Source organism: Capsaspora owczarzaki (genome assembly GCF_000151315.2).
Source record: "Capsaspora owczarzaki ATCC 30864 unplaced genomic scaffold supercont2.4, whole genome shotgun sequence".
NCBI classification, from domain to species: domain Eukaryota; class Filasterea; order Ministeriida; family Capsasporidae; genus Capsaspora; species Capsaspora owczarzaki.
Genome location: NW_011887295.1, coordinates 716,881 through 738,814, shown reverse-complemented (window position 1 = coordinate 738,814; position 21,934 = coordinate 716,881). Strand labels below are relative to the sequence as shown.

General features: G+C 53.6%; 6 protein-coding genes across 6 annotated transcripts; 4 read left to right on the top strand and 2 right to left on the bottom strand.

Moving 5' to 3' along the window:
- Nucleotides 1–45: 45 nt before the first annotated feature.
- Nucleotides 46–4,891, top strand: CAOG_03031 (hypothetical protein; the record flags this gene model as incomplete). The annotated part of the gene is made up of 4 exons (XM_004363813.2): nucleotides 46–1,154; nucleotides 1,265–1,377; nucleotides 1,472–2,255; nucleotides 2,317–4,891. 4 exons carry the CDS (start codon nucleotides 46–48, stop codon nucleotides 4,889–4,891), a joined length of 4,581 nt encoding a protein of 1,526 aa, XP_004363870.2.
- Nucleotides 4,892–5,110: 219 nt separating this feature from the next.
- Nucleotides 5,111–8,722, bottom strand: CAOG_03030 (anaphase-promoting complex subunit 2). Its single transcript, XM_004363812.2, has 12 exons — nucleotides 8,425–8,722; nucleotides 8,210–8,289; nucleotides 7,970–8,118; nucleotides 7,448–7,881; nucleotides 7,305–7,350; nucleotides 7,077–7,199; nucleotides 6,851–6,994; nucleotides 6,426–6,744; nucleotides 6,192–6,329; nucleotides 6,031–6,119; nucleotides 5,742–5,911; nucleotides 5,111–5,636 (listed from the first exon to the last, which is right to left on the bottom strand). The coding sequence occupies exons 1-12, from the start codon at nucleotides 8,672–8,674 to the stop codon at nucleotides 5,188–5,190; spliced, it is 2,391 nt and encodes a 796-aa protein (XP_004363869.2). The 5' UTR covers nucleotides 8,675–8,722; the 3' UTR covers nucleotides 5,111–5,187.
- Nucleotides 8,723–8,774: 52 nt separating this feature from the next.
- On the top strand, nucleotides 8,775–11,095 carry CAOG_03029 (glutamyl-tRNA(Gln) amidotransferase subunit A). Its single transcript, XM_004363811.2, has 9 exons — nucleotides 8,775–8,931; nucleotides 9,091–9,189; nucleotides 9,271–9,367; nucleotides 9,467–9,595; nucleotides 9,704–9,879; nucleotides 9,983–10,086; nucleotides 10,186–10,378; nucleotides 10,486–10,609; nucleotides 10,691–11,095. Exons 1-9 carry the CDS (start codon nucleotides 8,793–8,795, stop codon nucleotides 11,031–11,033), a joined length of 1,404 nt encoding a protein of 467 aa, XP_004363868.1. The 5' UTR covers nucleotides 8,775–8,792; the 3' UTR covers nucleotides 11,034–11,095.
- Nucleotides 11,096–11,097: 2 nt separating this feature from the next.
- On the bottom strand, nucleotides 11,098–16,498 carry CAOG_03028 (hypothetical protein; the record flags this gene model as incomplete). The annotated part of the gene is made up of 6 exons (XM_004363810.2): nucleotides 11,098–11,364; nucleotides 11,453–11,559; nucleotides 11,692–11,983; nucleotides 12,073–12,462; nucleotides 12,569–12,681; nucleotides 12,796–16,498. The coding sequence occupies 6 exons, from the start codon at nucleotides 16,496–16,498 to the stop codon at nucleotides 11,197–11,199; spliced, it is 4,773 nt and encodes a 1,590-aa protein (XP_004363867.1). The 3' UTR covers nucleotides 11,098–11,196.
- A 1,406-nt stretch (nucleotides 16,499–17,904) lies between these two features.
- CAOG_08655 (hypothetical protein) lies at nucleotides 17,905–19,414 on the top strand (the record flags this gene model as incomplete). The annotated part of the gene is made up of 10 exons (XM_011271964.1): nucleotides 17,905–18,080; nucleotides 18,154–18,225; nucleotides 18,298–18,372; nucleotides 18,456–18,515; nucleotides 18,597–18,668; nucleotides 18,736–18,801; nucleotides 18,883–18,969; nucleotides 19,043–19,114; nucleotides 19,207–19,278; nucleotides 19,343–19,414. Coding segments are annotated over 10 exons (824 nt in total), but the record flags the coding sequence as incomplete, so codon positions are not given.
- A 410-nt stretch (nucleotides 19,415–19,824) lies between these two features.
- On the top strand, nucleotides 19,825–20,622 carry CAOG_08654 (hypothetical protein; the record flags this gene model as incomplete). The annotated part of the gene is made up of 1 exon (XM_011271963.1): nucleotides 19,825–20,622. One exon carries the CDS (start codon nucleotides 19,825–19,827, stop codon nucleotides 20,620–20,622), a length of 798 nt encoding a protein of 265 aa, XP_011270265.1.
- Nucleotides 20,623–21,934: the final 1,312 nt, after the last annotated feature.

Genomic DNA, 21,934 nt, shown 5'->3' with positions numbered 1-21,934 from the left:
AGCATCCATCATCATCATCATCACCACCACCATTCAAATCCCACAATGTCTTCGCACTCGTCAGCACCATCATCGTCTCTATCATCGCTCTCTTTGCAGTCACGAGCGTCGGCGTCGTCGTCGGAGGGGCTGGGCGTCGGCGTCGGCGTTGGTGCCGAGCTCTGTGGTAATCGGCCTCAGCTGGGGCAATCCACCATCGGCACACTCTGCAGTGCACCACCACCGCCGCCGCCGCGCTGCTCAGTCAGGGGTGTATGCGACGGCACATCCTCGCAGGCCTCGTCCGCGGGCACCCGCAACGACGCACTCGCGCATTCAGCCACAGCGTCACACGCCAGTCACGGGCCTATTCCGCCGACGGACGACCACCATTGCAGCACGCCCGCCGACGCACTCGTCAGCCACCCTGTCGGCGGTGCCTGTAACGAGGAGGGCAATGAGGAGGAGACGGGGGAGGAGGACCACCAGCCAGCAGAATCAGAATCCGCTGAAGAAGAAACGGTTGAAGTGGCACGCGGGAAAAAATCGCCGTTTCAAACGTCGGCAGAGTCACCCCGAGTCACCCGTGGACCAGCAGCAGCACTCACAGACAGCACTGACAGCACTGTCAGGACTGCTGCTGTTGCTGCTGCTGCTGGTGGTGTGGCCGCCGGGATGGCGCAAAACCAGCCGCATCGCAACGTGGACGCTGCCCAACCGTGGATGGCAATCCTCTCCGACGCAATGTACGCCGGCGCGACCATCCGCACGGCCATTCTCACGCTGCTGTTTGGAATAATGGTCGGACTGTACATGATCAATGTGCGACTGCAGCCGGGCCGCACGCTGGCAGTGCAAAACACGCTCGAGGTGACCGTCTACCTCCGCTTGTACGTGCGGTGGCGCGCTCATGTCGACAGCGGCCGGCGTGTGATGAAGCGCCAGAGCCGCATTATTGCTGTGGCGCCATCGTCGCATGCCACGTTGGACAAGCCGCAGCTGCCAGACATGTCCAACGAGCTCGTCGTGCTCATCTCGACCGACGTGCAAGATTTGCGTCGCCGCCTCACGAAAATCGACTACCGGCATCTGGCGCGTCGCAACGTCGACATTCATGAGCACCTCATCCTTGCTCGGAAAACGGGTCTTGTGTTTGCCTACACTCCGCTGGAATGGTACGTGATGGAGGTGGCGATATGTTCGCGCACTGGGAGTCCGTGCTTTTGGTGTCGCCCCAACGAAAGACACTCACTGGCTTTTGTTTATTTGTGTGCGCATCTTGCAGGAAATCCAAACCAATCACAGACCTGATTTCTGGACACTTCCGTAGCGTGACGTTGCCTATTTTGAGAAAGGCGCGCTCGTTAATGCTGGACGACCATCCGTATGCAAAGACTGGTAAAGAGATTCGCATACCTGCAGTCAGTTGGTTGGTTGTCTCCTTTGAAGCAACAACACGCCCACTCATCATTCTCTCCTGCACTCCTTGCAGAGGCGCGGGTTCGAATTGGCTCGAACATTTGCGATGAGGAACGACAACTGATTGCCGTCCGACAGGAACGCGTGCGTGATGCCCTCAAGAGCTTCCTCAGCCTTGCAGATTTGGAGGACGAGGATGTGCCAGTGACTGCCTTGTGTGGCAGTGGTGGCGGTTGTCGCGCCATGGTTTCTTTCGTTGGTGGCATGCTTGCCGCTGAAGAATCAGGCATGCTGGATTGCTTTACGTACATTTCGGGCCTCTCTGGGTCAAGCTGGGCAATGAACGTGTGGTTGGCTTCGCAACAGCGCGCTCGGCTTCGGCGGCAATCCAATGAGCCGCTCGATGGTGACGACCAATCTCTCGAGTCGGCGTCAGAGCAACAAATGCAGGGCGAACGGTCACTGGACGAGCTGCCGTCGTCTGCGTCTCCCCTTGCAAGCAGCGATCCCCAACGCGTGCGATCGCGGTTGCAGTACTCGCAGTCCTTGCTCGACTTGTCACAGCTGGAACTCGTTTATGACGACGCTTCCACGTCTCAGTTTCTCAAATCGTTTGCGATCGGCCCAGATCGGCAGATGCCCCTCGCCGCTCAAGGTGTGGCGGGCTCACCTCTCGTGTTTGCCTTGAAGGTGGAAGAAACCTCGAGTCCGAATGAAGCTGAATCTCCAGCACAAACTGTGCCTCTTCGATCAGAGCAGCAGCACCACCACCACCAGCAGGTGGTGACAAGTCCCGCCATTGTCGTCACGATGGACAACGATGAGGATTCTCGACAATGCCGAATTCTCGCGATGCGGTTCAACCTCGTCCCTTTCTGCTTCCAGCTCGTTCGCCTTTGATGCACACGAACTGGTTAGCATTTCCTCTTCCGACTCGCCTCTGGAGTCATCTTCACCATTCGTGCCTTTCGTGCGACCACCGTTCTCCAAGAGCTTTATCGCTGGAGGCGACGACGATGAACTGTCAACGCCCAAGCTGCTGCTGCTGCTGCTGCTGCTGCTGCCGCCTCGGCTTCCTTCACGGGCCTTGCTGCACCAGCAGCGGTTCTATCCCACCACCGACGCCATTCTGGCTCGAAATTGCATTTCATGGCACATTCTGCCGACCAACAACCCTTCACCCTTGCAGAGCCTTCCACCGCCTCCGCCCTTCACCCTTGCAGAGCCTTCCACCGCCTCCGCCCTGGCCGCATCGCACTCTGTCTCGCCCTCCTCCCTCCAGATCGAGAACGAAGCGTTTGACGACGCGCTGGACTGCATTCGATCGAGTTACCCTGACGAGCGACGTGCCGAGTTGTATCCCTTGGCATTTTTGTCTCATCCTGCCAGTTTAGACGAAGGTGTGTTGCGGGATGGTGCTCAGTCCGAATCTGTGCAACAGGCGGGCGGCGATGAACATCACGACATCAATGACGATGACGAGAGCGATGAAGGCGACAACAACGACGACGAGAGCGATGAAGGCGACATCAACGATGACAGTGACACCTCGCCTGAATCTCCCGCCCGCTTTGGTGCACCGGCTGCACCACTTGCATCTCGTCGGGACAGTTTTAGCATGTTGTCTCGCACGGACGACGGTGCCGTTGCGGAGGAAGCCATTTCGCTCGAAGAGCAAGAACGAGTCATGGCCAGCTACAATGACGGCTCGATTCGAGTCTTGTTCGAAATGATCAAGCGCAAAATGAGTGCGGCTAGTCTGTACCGTCCCGTTAGCCCGGCCGGAATCGCTGAAATTGAGACCTTGCTCCGCGAGTGGCTCTTGTACAATGAAAGCCTCGGCTTGGCTGACATTTGGGGCGCCAACCTGGCCTACCATTTGCTTGGCACAGAAGACTGCGGCGAGAATTGCCAACGCGTGCGTTTGTCCTCGCAGCGTCACGTGCTGACCGATGGGCGCTTCCCCTTCCCCATCAATTCGGCCATTGTGCGCGGCATCAACAACACGTTCGAATGGATTGAGCTGTCTCCGCTTGAAATCGGAGGCAAGTATCTCCAGTCCTACGTGCCCACCTGGGCGTTTGGTCGAAAGTTTGAGAATGGCGTTTCGGTGGACGATCGTCCCGAGCAAAGCTTGGGCCGTCTGATGGGCGTTTTTGGCTCGGCGTTCTGTGCGACTGTTTCCCTGATTGTTGCAGAAATTGAGCAAATGCTCTCCACCGAGCTCATCAAGTCCATCATTCGCAAATCAGTCACATCTGGCCAGCTGCTTGACACTCAGCCCGTTGCGCCTTCGACGTTTGCAAACTTCACCTACGGCTTCATCTCTCCCGAAATGCGCCACAGCTCCCTGTCCATGATGGACGCTGGTCTGGACTACAACCTGCCCATGCCGCCGTTGCTGCGTCGTGAGCGCGGCGTCGAGCTCATTGTTGTGATGGATGCCAGTGGACCGCCGCAAGTGCTCAAACACTTGCAGTTGCGCGGATGTGAGGCTTGGGCCAAGCGCAACGGCATGCCCTTCCCCAGCATCGACTATGCTCAGCTGGACAAATGGACGGACTATGTCCATGTTTTTGGTCCAAAGTCTAAGCTTCCCCATGTCGAAGCCCTGAAGCGCCGGCTGCGATTTGCAGCTGCTGCAGCTGCTGCGTCTCCGCCATCATCGTCATCCTCTGCCGTGGATTCTCAAGGTACAGATGCTGATGCCGAGCCAGACTCTTCAGAGCCAGGGTCGGGCGTTGTTGGACACTCTACGCCTGCCGAACGCCAGGCCAAAGCACAGAGGGAACTTTCAGTGCCTGATTCAACGATTCCCGAGCACGATCGAACCCGTACCACTCTCCAGGCTCAGGAAGAGGCCGACATGCTGCATGACACCGCCGATGGCGATGAGTCCGACTTTGAAGACGAAGAGGACGACGTTGTGGCCACAGACACCCCGTCGACGCCTGCAATTCGACGTTCGCAGAGCTACGCTGATATTACGGGCAGCATCAACAACTACGATCGCTTTTTGCGACCTAAAATCCATCGCCGCGACAGTCTCTCTTCGAACGTCTCGTTCGATGTCAATGCGCTCTCCGAACATCTCCCGTCCGAATTGAATCGCTCCGATAGCGTCTCCGGCCCCATGAGCGATGTCGAGATTGACATGCGAAGCGACGATTTCGACCACGAGTTTGAAACCGACGAAGATGCCGACAAGGACGACGGCGCGCCCATCATTGTGTACTTCCCGATGCTGGCCAACCCCGAGTATTCGAGCAAGTTTGACCCTCTCCAGAACTTGGCAGCTGGTGGCTACTGCAGCACTTTCAACATGCATTTCACCCGAGAGCAAGTTGAGGAAATGGCTGGCTTGACCCACTTTAACGTTCGCCGCAACGTGGAGATGGTTCGGGCCGCCTTCCGTGATGTTGTCGACAACAAGCACAAGGCGCGCATGCGGCAGTTGCATGTTGCGGCCTCCAGTTCCAAAAAGAAGGAGTAGAGGAGAGTTTGGGTTTTTCTTTTTCATTTTTTTTTCTTCCTTCGGCTCTAAACGGGCAGAGTGTTCGTTTGTTTGTCGAATAGTTGTTTGCGCTTGTTAGATGGCGTTTGCAACCGCAATGGTGTGTTGCCCTCAGTGGTGACAAGGGTATGTGTTACCTCAGCCATTGTTTGAGTTGCTTTGTTAATTATTATTGTGTTTCTGTTTGAGTCGCAGTGTTTGTGTGCTGATAGTTTGTATGGTTAAATTAAACATTGAATCAACTTCACGCTACAACGATGCGCAGCGTCGCTCATTCATTTCACAAGCTGATATTCGCCCCCAGATGTCGCCAGCTTGCCATCTGCAACCATGTTGCTAAGGAACCGCCGAAAGGAGCGATCATCGATCGGCATCGTTGGCGCGTACATGCCCATCATCGTGAGCATGCGGTCGGCGGGTAGCGATCCCAAGTTCGTCAGCATCATGCTAACAAACATGAAGCACTGCGTGACATCCAGCTCTTCGTCGCCCTCGGCCTCCTCGCCGGCTTCGCCGTCAATGTTGTGCAGGGCGTCCTCTTCATCGCTATCGGCATCGATTCCTTGCAAAGGCACACCCTGGTCGGCGATTTTTGAAATCACGCTGAAAGTGTCTGCCGGGCTTTCAATCACCACCCGCTGGGCAATCCAGAAGGCCAGACGCTTTCGAACGACTGCTGTAGATGATTCGGTGGCTTCGACGAGTTCACCGAGCGTCCAGGGATCTACAAGAGTTGCGGGAAGAGCCAAAGTTCAGAATTGAGCGTTTTCGTCCAACCTTGCTTTTCTTTTTTTTTTCTTTTTGTTTCCGTTCGTCGCATTTCACATACCGTCTCGTTCAAAAAGCATAATTAGGGAGGCCATTGCAGGCGCAACTGAGAATTCAAGTTCACCATCCTCAAAATCGAGGGAAATGGTGACGATGCCGACACTGTGTTTCCAATGCAGGGCGCGTGTTGGCTTCAGTATCTCGAACGCTGCTTCATAGGCCTTCATGAAGCTGGAAACGAGGAACAAACGGTGTGAGTTGGTGTGGTTCATATGGCACCAACAAAACCGCATCATCAAGATAAGCGGCTCCCCCGTTTGTTTTTGTTTTTCCAAAGAAGCTGAACATACTCTTCAACAGGCTTCGGCAGAGGAGTGGGCTCAGTCTTAAAGTTTGGCCAATAAAGTCTCGAAAGGATGATTACATTCAATGGGAAATCCTGAAATACGAGTGAAGCTGGTGAGAGATGCGCCCAAAAACACACTTGAAGCGACTCGAACACCACACTCACCAGCTTGACGGATTCCGGCATACGCTCTTGCACGCTTGTGTTATTGCGCTTGGACTCGGTGATGTCGCGGAGCATGACTTCACTGAAAAGCATGTTCGCCTCGCCGAACCGAAGCTTGAGCAGCTCGAGATTGCGGAGCTGAGCAAACGAGAGGCAAACGCGATGAGGCTCGACTTTATCAAACACGTTGCAACATTCTCTCAACGGCAGATGGAAGGACAAACGAAAACTCACTTCTTTGTCAATGTCATAACTCAAGGTGGAGATTAAACGATCGGACAGCAGTGCTCGATACTCGTCCACAAAACGCTCCTTGCTACCGTAGATGCTAATCAGCAAACTGATAATATCGGACGTCTTTCGCAAGCTGGAAGGCTGCGTCAAGTCGGCATTCAGAGGCACGGGATTCCAACTGTCGGTCGCGTCTTCCGTATCGCTCACATCGCTGTCCGCATTTGCGGACGCGTTTGTGTTGGCGAGCTCATCGCGCAGATCGCTCTCTGCATCGTCAACAAGGCTCGACACGATACATCGGATTGTGTCCTCGCGACCGCTGTGTCAGGTATTCAGAGCAACGTAAAAGATTGCAGGATTCAGGGTGTTAGCGGGCGTGGCCTCGAATCCAGCAGTGACAGGCATGGCAAAAAAATCCTACTCACAACAAGTACTCGCGAACAGGAGCGCAAACTTGCTCCAAAATCACGCCCGACTCATCCAGCTGGCGCAAGGCTCTGATGGCCGAGATGTATTGGGTCAGAATATCGGGTGTGTTGGCACCAGGATGAAGCAATCGCCGTTCAAACCTGCCGGTCAAGTGCAAAAAGCATGGATTCAGGTGACTCTACTCCACACAACAGAGAAATTTCCGGGCTCCCAAAACCTTACGATGCACGAAGAGTTTGCACAAGCGCTGCTCGTTGTTGTGGATGGATGAGAAGAGCGCGAAGATCCGATAGAGCGTTCGCAGACTCTGGGTAGTCGACAATAATATCAAACAGCTCGGTTGTGCTGCACAAATCAAGGCAGAAGGGTCAGAAAAGCCAAAAAAAAAAAAAAATGCTCAACCAGGTTTTTGAGGCACAAAACGGCAAAAAGCATAGCAAAAGGTCGGACCGAAGCGCAGCAAGGGATTGCGACAGCCATTGTGTCTTCAGGTACGCTGGTTTGGAAAGCGACCCAAAAAAAAACGATGAGCAAGGACGGTACTCTCGCTCATTTCCCACTTCTCAAAGAAATCGCATGCAAAAAAAACTCACAAATCAACTGGTCGCACTCGTCGGACTCGCCTAGCACATGTCGCAGCCAGGGAGCTGGATACGTGTCAATCCATTGACCTGCCGCTTCATGACAGGAGTCTGCAAACAAGTTTGCCATCGCCTCGGTCTGTGCCTTGACCAGGATGTCAAGCTGCGACAGGACAAAGGGCATTAGAACGCGATGCTGGAGCTTTCGTCGTTGGCACACGGAAAACACGGCGGCTGTCGCGGCCCCGACTGCCTGTTGCAGCGCTTCGATCGCTTCTTCAGGCACATCGTCGCAGATGCGCTTGTGCCAGTCGTTAGGCACATCATCGTGGACTACCGCATGTGCCCAGTACGACAAAGTGACAAATTGCTCCACCATCGCGGCAAACTCGGGCAGTGGCCGGGCGAACACGATAGCTCCCGCTTCCGTATTGACATTGAAAGCTCTGCAAGTGGTTGGTGTTGAAGCCAGCATAAATGAGCAAGCACTATGCCTGCAAACAGCGAGGCAACTGCTGCGCAAAGTCTACCAACCGAATAGCAGCGGACAAGGAGGGAATGGATTGAGCAAAGTCCAAGACGGCCTCGAACAGCGTTTCGTGGGCAGCAATGCTCGCTTCTAGTACGGCGAATGCCGCCTGCATGTTCTTGGCCAGCCAAGTGGCGATGGCTCCCGAGTTGCTCTGCGTTGATGTGAATCCCAATGACTCGCTAATCCTCGCCACCCACGGTCGCTCTCAACACATCGCAAAATTGCCGCCCTTTTCTACCAACCTGATCTGGCTGCGGTGTGTTGGCCAGCACAGCCCAGAACGCCGGTGCAGCTTGAGCTCGCAGCGATTCCCTGCATTCACCTGTATGACACACAGACACACGACACACAGAGATCAGTCGACGCAGCCACCACCTGTCGCTGCAAAATGGCAACATCAATCGGCCACTCTGCATGGCTTTGCACTTTAATGGATACGTTTGGCTGCCTGGCTTACTGAGGATGAGGTCGGCAAGAGTTCCCGCCAAAACGGCCTCTGCGCTCGCTCGTCGCTGGCGATCGTCCGCCGCGTCTGCGCAGCCAAAGTACGCCTGGATTGCAGCTCCGAGGCGCTGCTGCTCCAGCACGAGTGTGGATGGTGAGGATGGCGAGGAGGATGCCGATGCGACGATGCTGCGGCAATGCTCGAGCACAGCGGGAAGCCTGCTCGCCGCCTGCGCCGCAATGCTCGCCGCCAAAGCAGACATTGCAGACGATGAAAGTAGGAATGAGTGTTGGAAATTTCGGTATGATCGTATGAGTCATCTAATGAGGAAAATATGAGTAGTGCATCCAGTCGTCCTTCTTCAATACTACAATACTACAATGGCGGTCGTGGCTGCAGCGACCAGGTGTCTCGGAGCAATCCGCGCGGCGCAACCGTCGCTCAATGCATTCATCAGCATTGCAAGCGATGACCATGTGCTGGGACTGGCGCGGGCGTCGGACGAGCGCCACGCACGAGGTACTGCTTGGCCCTCTCCATCATTCAATCCCCTTCGCTTTGGGTGGCGGGGAGAGGGACGGGGGACCCCTCAGAGTGCTGATCCAACACTCAACTTGAATATCCCTGTGTTTTGGGGGGGGGTTTGTTTGATGTATGGTGGCTGATCGGGAACGTTAGGATTGCCGCTCAGCGAGATTGACGGCGCTTTGATTGCAGTCAAGGACAACCTGTGCACGACAACGATGCCAACGACATGTGCATCCAAGATGCTCGCTAGTAAGCCAAGAACACTTCTTGCTATTTATTGGGTCGTGGCTGCTCAGTGAGCACTCATACATGTTCGACCCCTTGACTCAGACTTCACTTCGCCGTTCGATGCCACTCCCGTGCAAAGGCTCCAGAAGGCTGGTGCCATCGTGGTTGCAAAGACGAACATGGACGAGTTTGGCATGGGGTATATATATATAGCGCCTCGCTTCAATGTTGTTTGCCTTCATCCCACCAGTCATTGGGCATTTTCAACTGACAACTTGACTCATCTCGTATAATCTAGATCGTTCAACCTCAACTCTGCCTATGGGCCTGCTATCAATCCTCGGTTTCCCCTCGATACGCCTGTTGTCACGGGCGGCTCGTCGGGAGGCAGTGCCGCTGCGATCGCGGCGAATCTTGGGCTGTTTGCGTACGTATTGGCGGCAATTGTCGTTGTGGGTGCTTGTATCAGTGCGACGCATGTGGCGGCTCTTTGGCTGGAGGTGTTTTGACTGGTGTCGCTGCTTGCAACATGTAGCGCGTTGGGCTCTGATACGGGTGGCTCGGTGCGTCTGCCCGCGGCGTTTTGTCAGGTGGTTGGCTTCAAGCCCAGCTACGGCCGGGTTTCGCGACACGGACTGGTCGCATACGCCTCGTCACTTGATACAGTCGGTGTGCTTGCTCCGACAGTCGCCAATGCTCGCGCCATCTATGGTGCGTTCGCTGGCCTTGTGTGACAACATTTTTGTTTTTGGTTTTTGCATTTTGCACAACTGAATTTGACTTTCACTGTCTCTGCCTGGGACACGGAACGCAGACGTCATCGCGGGGCCAGATGCTCAAGACTCCACCTGCCTGCCCGAAGCGCCGCCACAGGCATCATCCATCGATTTGAAACAGTTGCACGTTGGCATCCCTGTTGTAAGACGTCTGTTTCCTTCTTTGCTCCTCGCTCCGTATGCTGTCAAAATTCTCATCCACTTCCTTCCGCTTCCTCACACCCTTCATAACTCGTGTTAGGACTATCGGATAGCGGAGCTTTCAGAAGAAGCGCTGGCGAGCTGGTCGTGGGCCATCGATCGACTGACTCAGCTGGGAGCCAAAGTAACGCCAGTTCGACTGCCGCAAACCCCGAAAGCGCTTGCAGCCTACTATGTGCTTGCCTGTGCCGAGGTTTCATCAAATCTTGCTCGCTATTCTGGAGTCGAGTATGGTATGTGAAAATTGCGAAACGCGTCCATGTTGAATCAGAGATTTGCAACAATTATTGGCTTCTTGCTGTTGCTGTTGTCGTTGCTCATCGTGTGACTTTGTTTGCAGGACATCGGGCTGAACACCAAGACCAAGCAACCTTCCATCAAATGATTGCGAAATCCCGAGCAGAAGGCTTTGGACCCGAAGTCCAGAGGCGAATCGCCCTTGGCACCCACTGCCTCTCGCGAACGTAAGCCATGGTGGTGCAAGTTTGTGGTGGACCGCGAACTGCATGGGCTAACCATCCTATTCCTATCGTATCGTGCAACAGAATGTACGACAGTTACTATTTGAATGCACAGCGCATCCGGGCGGCCATCCGCGCCGAGTTCGCATCAGTGTTTGAGACAGCGCAGGCCAACTCCGTGCACGTCCTCCTCTGTCCCACCGCACCGTTTGTGGCTCCACAACTCAAAGCTGCGCAGGCGTTGTCCCAAGTTGCGGCGTTTGCCATGGACGTCTTTACTGTTCCTGCCAGTCTTGCCGGATTGCCCGCCATCAGTGTGCCTACTGACGCGTCTGGTCCGCTCGGAGTTCAACTCATTGGGCCCTATGGCCGCGAGGATGTTGTGCTTTCCGTGGCGAGTGCGCTTTCAACGAACGTCAACTTGTAATTTGTAACAATCGAAGTGATGCATTCGGTGCGTTTCAAAAAGCTGCGCACGCACAAACAGGTAATTTCTGAGCACAATATTTAATTCGACTGATGATAGAAAAATGACTGAGGAAACAAAACCCGAAGAAGCGATCAAAACCAATCAAACACAAGCTGTTCTTTCATATGGCTGAAGCAAACTGTTGCAAAAGCGCCAGAACTTGATTTGCCGACTCTGGGGGCTCAAACCGTTCGAAAAGCAAATCTGGGGCGGAGGATTGGAGCCGAATGTGCAGAATGCCAGATCCATTAAGTGAAACTGACAGCACCTCAGCTGCCTCGAAACGTGTCTGCGAGCGTCCAAATGAAGCACAGCAGGGTGAGAGATGGTTTCAGCACCGCACTCACACTCACACATCGTGACATTGCATCCCATACCTTGAGGGTTTTCTTAAGGCGCGCTTTTGCCTTGAAGCACACGGATGAATCCGAGATGAAAAGTTGGCCAGAACCATAGCCGCTCCTTTGCAAAGTGCAAACAAACACTTCAAGCAGCAAATACAGATAGGTCCATGCATCAAAATGTTAGCAAAATGCCCATATAGTTTGGCTTTGGGGAACGAGACTGCTTGTGCTTGTGTGGTGTTGCAAGCATGGAACAAAATAAAAAAACTGACCTTCTGTGAAGCGCGCAGCTTCAGGTAGCTGGAAAGTGTGACGATACTTTTGCTGGTCCGCCTCCGAGTCAGCTACCAGCCGACGAGACGAACTCGGTGAGGAATTCAGGGAAAGGGTCGACTTTGATACGGCGCGGGCATAGGGCTCGGTATTGGGTTGAGCACCCGCGCCACCGTGCTCAGTGTCCGGAGCCGGTTGTGTGATGCTCTCGAGTCGCGCAATTTTCGCATGGACCGCGGAATACTCCTCGGTTAACGAGGCAATTTCTGCCTCAATTCTCTCTCGAGCAGCCTGTTCGTGGATTTGGAAATGCAAGGGGTGAGTCACGGAATCATCCGCAAAAGACCTTCCCGCAAAAAAAAAATACCATCGACACTCACAATTGCGTTGGGAGAGCCCGCAAGATGCGAAGCAGTCAGGTCTTGCAAGGTCGCCCGATGCTGGTCCAATGCCGTTTGAATGGCACCCAACTCTGTCTGCAGGGAAACCAACGACGATCGGCCGCCGCTGGCGGCCTCGCGCAAAGTGGCGGTGATTGGTCCCGCTCCGGCGCGCCCAATGGAAGTTGGTGGGGTGGATTGCGGACCGCGCTTTCGGCGACCGGCGACCTGCGCCGCAATGGAAGCGACCGCGGACAATTTGCGCCTTCCACCCTGCAAATCAACAATGTGCATCTCGCTGATGGGGCCCTGTGCTTGCTGTGCAGACAGCTCCAGACCTTTCGGAACGTGAGACATGGCCGCTGCTTCAGCCAGCATGAAGCGGTGGGCCTGCAGGAAGGTAGCAAAGGTTATTGGGGGGAACCGGTCAGAATACCATCATTGCAACAACACAAAACGGTCCAGCAGATTCATCCAGATTGAAACAAACACTTACGCGAATGGCTTCTCGAATTACGGCAACCCAGGTGGCACACTTGGCTGCACTCTCCACCGAAACCACCAAAAGCCGATCATCCGGGTCGTTTCTAGCGCACAACTCAAAAGATGCTAAAACAAACCCCGCGAGGGTTCGGTGAGTGTTCACCAACTTGTTCACCCACTTGACAAGGAAGGCCAAAACACATCCAAACGAGAACATCAACACGAGAACATCTCCCATACCTCCGTCGTCGGCAATTTCTTGGACATTCACGTCAGCGAGTACAATGGCAGGAATGGCCAACTCGGTCGCCAACATGACTCCATACAGTCCAAACTGCTGGCGAAGCACTAGGAAAGCTCGGTCGAGCAAAACCGCTTGCAGCACCACACCATGTTGCCCGCTCAGGTCAGACCCAAACGTCACGTGTCCGTCGTCCAGCAAAGTACACCCAGGGTCTGTAATGATGGCTGCCTCCGTGTCAGAAACATTCCGGAGCGTCGATTGGATCTCAGCGAGATGTCGAGCACGCTCAGCCTCTCGAACGGAGCCGAAAATTTCGTGAACGGCCTGGCTGATGGCAAGAATCGACTCGGTCATCTCGGAATAGTGAGGTTCGGACGACGCGGACATGGACAGGACTTTTTGCACGACGAGCAGCATGCAACTCAGACCGTACACGGGCAGATGAAGCATGGTTTCCCATGCCAAGCCCATGCTCGACGGGGCTGTGTCGCCTTCGGGGCTAACGCTGGACGCCATCGTGACGACTAGGCGACCAAGGTCGGGTAGAACTGTTCCGTACCCGCGGCCAGCACCACTGACACCGTCGCCGTTCTTGGGACCCCAAGCATGATCCATGGCAATCCGAGCCGCAAAGGCAGGGCCTGATGGCACCCACGTTTGGGAGTCGTGGGAGCCGTCCAGCCGGCGAGCAAGGGGAATGGAGCTGACTTGGTCGACGGCAAGAGCGTAGGTGGACGGGAAATCACGCAAGCGCTGAAAGTGGCTGGACAGCAGCTTTGGCAAAGCCTTTGCGTACAGTACCACTTCCGTCAGAAAATTGCGATGGGTCAACAGACCAGAGGAGATGGTCGAGATAGCCATGGACTCGTGCACGTTGGATGAGGTCGTCATACAGTCAAACATGAATGTGTCCAAGGCGGTCACAATGGAGTCCAGATTGGCCGAGAATGTTGCGCGCTCGGCATCTGGTTGGGAATGCATGAGAGCGGGCAAAGCGATGTCGTGCCAGTGATGAATTTCAGAGGTGAAGGCGTGCATATCAGCAATCCAGGCCTCGACGAGCTGGAAGCGGGCAATCTTGCGCTGCAGCGCGGACTCGGCCACCATGCTGACCAAATCGCGATCCCGCCCGAACGTCGGCATCTCATACTCGGCCAGCGGAGCCGATAGCTTGGCGTCAGCTTTGTGCGACCGGACGAAGCGACGCCTGAGATTGACCATGTTGTGCTCGGCATCGGTCATCTCGATCAAGGCGGACTGCAGCACTGCAAAGAAACGCTTGGTAGTGGATGTGAATGCGCGGCTGAGCTCTGTACCATTCGCGGAAGGTAGCTCCGTGGCAACGTCTTTCATGCCGGTGCTGATTGCTTTTTTGCTGCGAACGAGCATCTCAAGCGTGACTGAGCCAGAAATCTCATCGTCGGAAGAACGTTGTCGCAAAACAAACAGCTCCTGGTGCTTGCTTTCTGGGACGAGCGTGGTAATGTCAATCACCACAAACCCAAGAAAATCATCGCGCGAAAGCTTGTCCCAGTCAAATACCGTCACGCGCAGCAAGCTCGACTCGCCGCACAAAATCGGAAACTCGAACGTCTCGTCCCAGACGGGATTCAGGGTTTCGAGGATGCGCTTTGTTTTGAACTGGTGAGACTCAAACGAGACGAGGCAGTACGGGTCGCTGAGGCCGTTCATGTCCTTGGCTGCAAGCCCTTGTCCAGAAACAACGCGAACAGACAAGAAGCCAACAAAAGAGCCGTTCATGGCACCACGCGCATCCGAGGCACCAACAGCGGCAGCAGCCTGTGCTGGGGTGACTGCTGAAAGATGCGTTCCAGTGGCGGCAGACCAATCCGGTGCAATGACCAGTTTGGAACAGCAGTGCACATCGCGGCCAACCAGCTTGCCAATGCATCGCTTGTGGCAAACGTACGAGCAGAAGCGACAGACAAACGCGCGATCTGAAACCACAAAAGCGCAACGATTGCAGTAAACCGTCTCAAACCCAAACGTATGGGCCAGCCATTCGTGAGGCAATTCGGCACCCGACACGGTCGAGTCTATCACATCTGTCCCAGAGACAGGCGGAATGCCAGGCCTGTTGCTAGGCTTGGTGCTGGCGTCAGCAATGCCAGAGGTTGTGCGGCTAGCAGCTTGAGAGTGCGATGCCGCATAAACACCAGCGGCTGTCACAAGCGCGCCGTGCGAAGCGCCCGAGGCTTGACTGTTTTGTGCATTGGTCACGGTTGTTGTCGTTGTTGTTGTGGCTGCGGATAAGACGGATGAGGCGGCAGAAACGCCCTCCCCAGATTGAGTGACGGCACGAACTGGCGAGGACGACGTTGAAGTGGCCATCGTTGTTGTTGTCGTCGTTGTCGTTGTCGTCGTTGCCGCCAGTGCTCCGGTGCGAGGCATGGCTCCTGCTTCTGCACTGAATAAAATGCTGCGAGTTTTAGCGGCTGCCTCGCCCACAAGGTCAGAATCGCCTCCTTGCGAATGGGACGCATGTGCAAATGGCCCCAGCAGCCATTCTGCCAGACTGCCGCGTATCATGGTGAGATGAGGCATGGTAAGCCGCTCCTTCACCTGCCGATTGATGGCATTTTCGAGCTGAGCAGCAATAAAACGCATTTCTTCGCCGTTCAGCAAAGCAACCACGCTCATCACGAGCTGGGGCTCGTTGAAGAATGCCACTCCAAACTGAGAATCATCCTTTCCTGAGAGCTTCAGGAACAGGCGACCAGAAAGGCGAAGCAAGGTGATGCTGAAGCGGCCGACGACACCGAGAATCGTCTCCACTTCAATCAGGAGGGTGATTTCGCAAGCCATCTGAAAGTCGACGAGCAGATTGCCCGCCAAGACACGCGCGTTGGGCTCGCTCGCTCCTGCTGGTCCGGACGGTGCCGTCTGGCCATCGGCTGGCAGCACTTTGATTGCGGAAACGAGCGGCAACGCGTGCACGACGCGGAGATCGCACAATGCAACCTGGCGCATAAACTTGCCAATGAGCATGGATCGAATGCTGTCAAACTGCCCCACGAGAAGGTCTGTCAGGCGGGCGCGGAGCATCTCAGCCAGCGGGTGGTGGCCGCCGGGTCCGGGTGTCGGATCGAACGCGCCGTCCGTTCCCGCTGTAACTGTGCCACCCGTCGCAAAGGTAGATGCAGGACCGCTATTGGCAGTGGCACTGGCGGCTGAGGCGGCACTGCTCGTGTTGCTGAGCCCGCCCGCACTGTGCAGATTCGCTTCGGTTGCTGCTGCAGGCGTCGACGTCAAAGCAGCTCCGCCAGCACCAACAGTACTAGTACTGGTAGTTGTAGTAGTAGCAGCAGCAAGTTGAGGCGCAATGGCACCAACAACACCAGCAGCAGTGCTGGACAACGACCCCGCCGGCGCTGGCTGGTTGAGCTGCGGGCCGAGCGCTCTTGCTATGATGACGTTGAGCCAGGCGCAGCGCTCGACGACGGCTGTGCGATGGGCTTGGAGCAGCAGGTCGTACTCAATCGCACTGGCATGGGTGAGGCTGAGCTGGGCCTGGCGTCGGCGGTGTCGCTCGGCCTTCTCAGCGAGCAGCGCGTCGGCGTCCTCTGCCGCGACGGGCAGCCTGTAAAAGCGCTGGTAGATGAGCGCAATCAGCGCTGCCTGGATGGTGAACACCAGGAGCGCGCCAAACACAATCCCGACAGAGAACGCGAACAGCATGGATTGGCGGGAACAAGAGGGGGGGGGGAAAGGGGGAGGAAAGGGGGGAATTGGGATTTGGAAAAGGATTGCCGCTCAGTGGAAAAGAGCGACTGAGAAGTCAAGCTGTTGCTGAACGGAATCAAAAAAATATGATGGTAATGGTAGTAAAAATAAAGGACTTGAACTGACCTGGGCGTCTCAGAACGCAAAAAACCACACATTGAACAATGAAAAAACGAGAAGAGTCGCGCCAACAAAAGCCGCTCGGAGGTCTGGATTTGACAAGTGGCGACATGCAGAGATCTGTGTCCATCCACAATCAGCATGCGATATCCTCAGCTGGAATTCGGTACGATGGTGCAAAAGCCATCTCAAAAACAACGAACGCACTGGCAAAACAAACCACGAAAAAGTTGCACGTCGAAAAGCTGTTGCAGTACCGCGCCTTCACGAGTGGTTGTATGGCACACGATCGGGTGCCTGCATTTCAGCAACTCGGTTTGTATTCCGCTGCAGCAACATTGCGGAAATGCATATTAGGCAATCGTGGCAGTGTTCAGTCGCTTTTTTGTTTTTTCTCCTTTTCTTTTTTGTCTTTTTGTTTTTTCTTTTCTTGCTTTTTCCTGCTTTGCCTTTCTGCTTCTTTGTTCTGCTTCTGTTGTGTAAGACACTGGCCCAAATTGAATCGCACTTGTTACTTTGCACGGGTCAATGCTAGAGAAGGGTGTTGTGTGTGTGTGTGTGTGTGACACGACGAGCGGATGCAGCGAAACCCACAAACCCACAAACAAACACAAAAAAAAAAAAGCACAAGCAAGACTCGACACTTCGCCACCGTCATCACAACTGCTCCATGCCAAGCATTGTGCTCCAAAAGAACACTGTTAAACACCGTGCTGAGAACGAAGCTGGTGCAGAGTGAAAGTAGCGGGCGCGTCTTTTGAAACCAACAAATGAGGACAAGACGCGAGCTCGCTGTTTAAAACAAACAAAACAAACAAAAAAAAAACCATAACAATGATCAACAATCCACTGCTTTTGCGGGTGGTCTCGATGCTGGCTCATCGACCTCAGAGAGGGGCGGTATCCCCTCCCAAACAAAAAATTGTGCATGCGTCCGACGACGGGGTGGAGGTTGGGTGGATGTCGCATGACGACGACGGCCGCTGACTGACTCTTGTCGTCAAGATGGTGCCCAGCCATGCTTACCATGCGTAAACGATTGATTCAGGCAGCGCCATTATTTTGATGGTCGCTGGATGATGAAAGACCCTGGTGGGACAATGCAGTCGCAAAGAACTGTGGTCGTGCCTGGCCACACGATGGACTGGTCAGTCTCAACGCTACTCTACCTCTGGCTCATGATTGCTCTTTGTTACCAAATCCCGCAGACGTTGCTCGCTCAAATGGTCACCTCAAGGCCGATGCCGAGCGCGAAACTCGCATTCGGGATGCTTGCGCTCGGGCTGCTCTGCGCAACACATCTGGCGTCCGCTCAAGATGCATGCACCGTCTGCACTTGCAGCAGCAAGAAGCTATACTCATGTCAGTCTTCGCTCACTCAGGTTCCCATCAACATCCCAGCCAATACCATTGACATGTAAGTGCAGCGAGTGATGCGCAAACGCCTACTTTTGAGACCAAACTCATTTTGGCATACGTTCGATCCGCAGCGATTTGTCTGGCACTGCCATTACCAGTTTTACCGCAGCGTCGTTTTTTAATCTGAGCAGTCTGACGTCAATGTAAGCGGAGTCCTTTGATTGCGCCGAGAGATCGTATTTTCGTTCGAAACTCACATGAACGTCATCCGACAGCTCTATCTCAGGAGGACAGGGGCTAACAAGTATCGCCAGCGATGCATTTCAAAACCTGACACAACTGCGGACGATGTAAGTGAAACACAAAAAAAAATCCAATCGATGGGTTTGTTCTGCATTTCGATGACTGTCGCCTTGACGTGTCGACTGCGCAGGCTTCTTTGGCTCGACGGTCGTGTCAACCTTGATTCTTCAAACGCCCCCATCAGCACTTTGTAAGACGAGAAGAATACCCTCCGTTGACGTTTACTATTTTGTCGGTAAGCTCAATCTCAAAGCCGATGAGGGGTTTGTAGGCAGCTATATTATTCCACGCCCGTCGTGCTTTCAGCAAACACATTCACTAATTTCAACAGTCTTACCTATCTGTAAGTGTAACAAGCCCGAGTCACAGAAATGAGCCAGAACACTGTTTAAACTCAGTTGTTTCTACAGATCGTTGCGCGATGCTTCGAGCATGGAGGATCATGCGTTGGCTGGGTTGCCAAGTTTGTTTGAGCTGTAATTGAACCACTTGAACCATTCAGTATGATGTGGCTGGTGTGGCCTTGATTTTAAGCGTACTTATTGATTCTGTTCCAGAGTGCTGACGGGCTCTTTGACATCAGTCGCTGCTGCCGTCCAGGGCGTGAGCCCATTGGAAGATGTTTCCTCCTCTCTCCAAATGCTGTACGTATCGACGCTCACAAAATATGTCCTGAGGGCAACTTGTAATGAATTCACTTATGAACCTGCCAAATAGTACCATTGCTGAGTCAAACGTTGCAAGTATTTCAGATGTCGGATTCAACAGTTTGACGAAACTAAAGCAACTGTAAGCGAACCTGTCGTGTGCTACCAGCGGTTTGCAACCGTGGGGGGGGGGTGGCGCTCGAACTGACTGATGCTCCGTTGCATGGGTTGTAGGGTTATTCAAACCAGTAGAATCACCAGCATTTCGAGCAACGCGTTTGCTGCCCTGACCTCTCTCACCTCTCTGTAAGCCTCGTACGTGTCTGACATCCAGAGAGCCGTCACACTCATGTCAGCAAACACTGCACAGCACCCTGAACAGCAACCCAATCACGAGTATTCATGCTGATGCCTTCGCTGGGATCACCAGGCTCCAAGCATTGTAAGGGATATTTTTATTGCGTGCGCAAACGCTACCAATGCCCACATACATGCCTGTTCGAGACAGATCTCTTCAAAACACCCCCTTGACAACACTACCACCAGGCTTGCTCTACGGCCTCTCGAGCCTCAATGTAGCAAATTTTGTTTCAAACAACTTCTCCTTTGGCGGGAACACGGTCCCGCCACCCAGCACCTTTGGAAATGTCGGCAATCCACAAAGTAAGTGTCGTTTCCGACTATGGTTGTCATTTCTGCGTACTTCCTTTTTTGCCAACCTTCTCACTTTTTGTTGGGACAGAGTGTGATTCGGTTTGCAAAACATGCTCGGCGTCGTCCTCGTGCTGTGGGGAAGGCTGCTTGTATTGCAGCTTCGGTAATCCTTGTACACAATGCTACAATGGCTACATCATGCAAAGTACATTTTGCTTGAGTCCTGAAGCGTTCATGGCCTCTGCATCGTCCGACTCGGCGTCGGTAGCTTCAATCACGTCAGTCTCTTACATGAAGATAGCAAACTCAGTCGCCTCTGCCGTGTCTGTCTCGACAAATTCGATTGCCTCTGCTGAGTCTGTCGCTTCAGTCAAGTCTGCAGCTAGTGTCTCGGTTTCTTCTGCTTCTATTCAATCCTCCATCTCGGCAAAGTCTGCTGTTTCGGCTCGATCAATTGCCTCCATCAAGTCAGTCACGACTGCTCAGCCTGTTACGTCGGCTGCAACAGATATTTCGGCTGGGAGCGGCTCTGTTGCGTCGGCGACGTCCAGCCTTTCCACTATGAGCGTGTCTGCGACAAGGAATGTGGCCGCATCCAACGCGCCCACAGGCGACGACGAGAGCTTGTCGGTCCTTCCCATCATTGTCGGAGCTCTTGGTGGAGTTTTGCTTTTGGCACTGATTGCTATTGGTATCTTGATTCGCCGTCACCGCGCCTCGCGACCCACAAACCAGCCAGCTTCCCAGGATCTGCACGTCAAGCTCAACAACCCTGTGTATGACCAAAAGCCGTCCACCGATTCTCTTTGGTACTCTGGTGTTGTGACACCCTCATCAAATGACGCCAGTACCGGAAGTGTGTACGAAACCATTCCACCTGTTGACAAAACTTACGCGGAGCTGTCCCTTGCTTCTGGCACGAGTACTCGGCCTTTTACCCGCGTAGATGTGGTCTACGCAGAGCCGTTGGTTACGCCCACGAACACGAACGATTGATGGGTGTTATGATTTGGCTTTCAAGGCTCTGGTGTTGTTTTCCGTTCTTTTTCAAGCGGTCACCGAGTGGTATTCAAGTGTTTTCATGTGTTATCCAAGTGTTTTCCGACAAGACTTTTGGGATCATGTTCCCTTGTTATGGCGTTGTGTGTACTGTTTCCAGGCGTGTTGTCACACCTTTGTCGTGTTTCCTGATCCTGCTGACCTGTCTCGGGAGCCGGCTGTGATACTCCCATTGATTGATCCAAGGGTTTTCGAGTGTTGGTGCAAGTGTTTTCGAGTGTTGGTGCAAGTGTTTTCCAGTGTTGGTGCAAGTGTTTGCAAGTGTTGACAATTGTTCAGTCCTCTCGTACTTGCACACTATCTCATATTTCCAAAGCTTGATATATGCTAAAGAATTTATTCCTTTATCATGTTTCTTGTTGTAAATGGCCCGCTGAGTGGATCGTTAGACACTTTGAAACCGAGAAAACCACGAGTCCGTCCAAACACCAACCAAAAACCCAATGCGTTCTGGATTTGGCAAGTGGCGACATGCAGGGTCCGTGTCCGTCCACAATCAGCATGCGATATCCTCGGCTGGAATTCGGTACGATGGTGCAAAAGCCATCTCAAAAACAACGAACGCACTGGCAAAACAAACCACGAAAAAGTTGCACGTCGAAAAGCTGTTGCAGTACCGCGCCTTCGCGAGCAGTTGTATGGCACACGATCGGGTGCCTGCATTTCAGCAACTCGGTTTGTATTCCGCTGCAGCAACATCGCGGAAATGCATATTCGGCAATCGTGGCAGTGTTCAGTCGCTTTTTTGTTTTTTCTCCTTTTCTTTTTTGTCTTTTGTTTTTTTTTTTTTTTTTCCTTGCTTTTTTCTGCTTTGCCTTTCTGCTTCTTTGTTCTGCTTCTGTTCTGTAAGTCGCAGATCTCCTTTTGAATCGCACTTGTTACTTTGCACGGGTCAATGCTAGAGAAGGGTGTTGTGTGTGTGTGTGTGTGTGTGTGACACGACGAGCGGATGCAGCGAAACCCACAAACCCACAATCAAACACAAAAAAACAAAGCACGAGCAAGACTCGACACTTCGCCACAACTGCGCCATGCCAAGCATTGTGCTCTAAGAAAGACCATAACAGACCACTCTTGACCACCGTGATGAAACCGAAGCCGCTTGCAGAGTGCAACGCGGGAATATGACGCGATCGTCGTTAAACAAAAAACAAAACAAAACAATCCTCAACAAAAACGAACACAACAAACAAAACAATGGACTCTGTTTTTTTTGTTTTGTTTCTGTTTTGTTTCCTTTTTTTTTTGT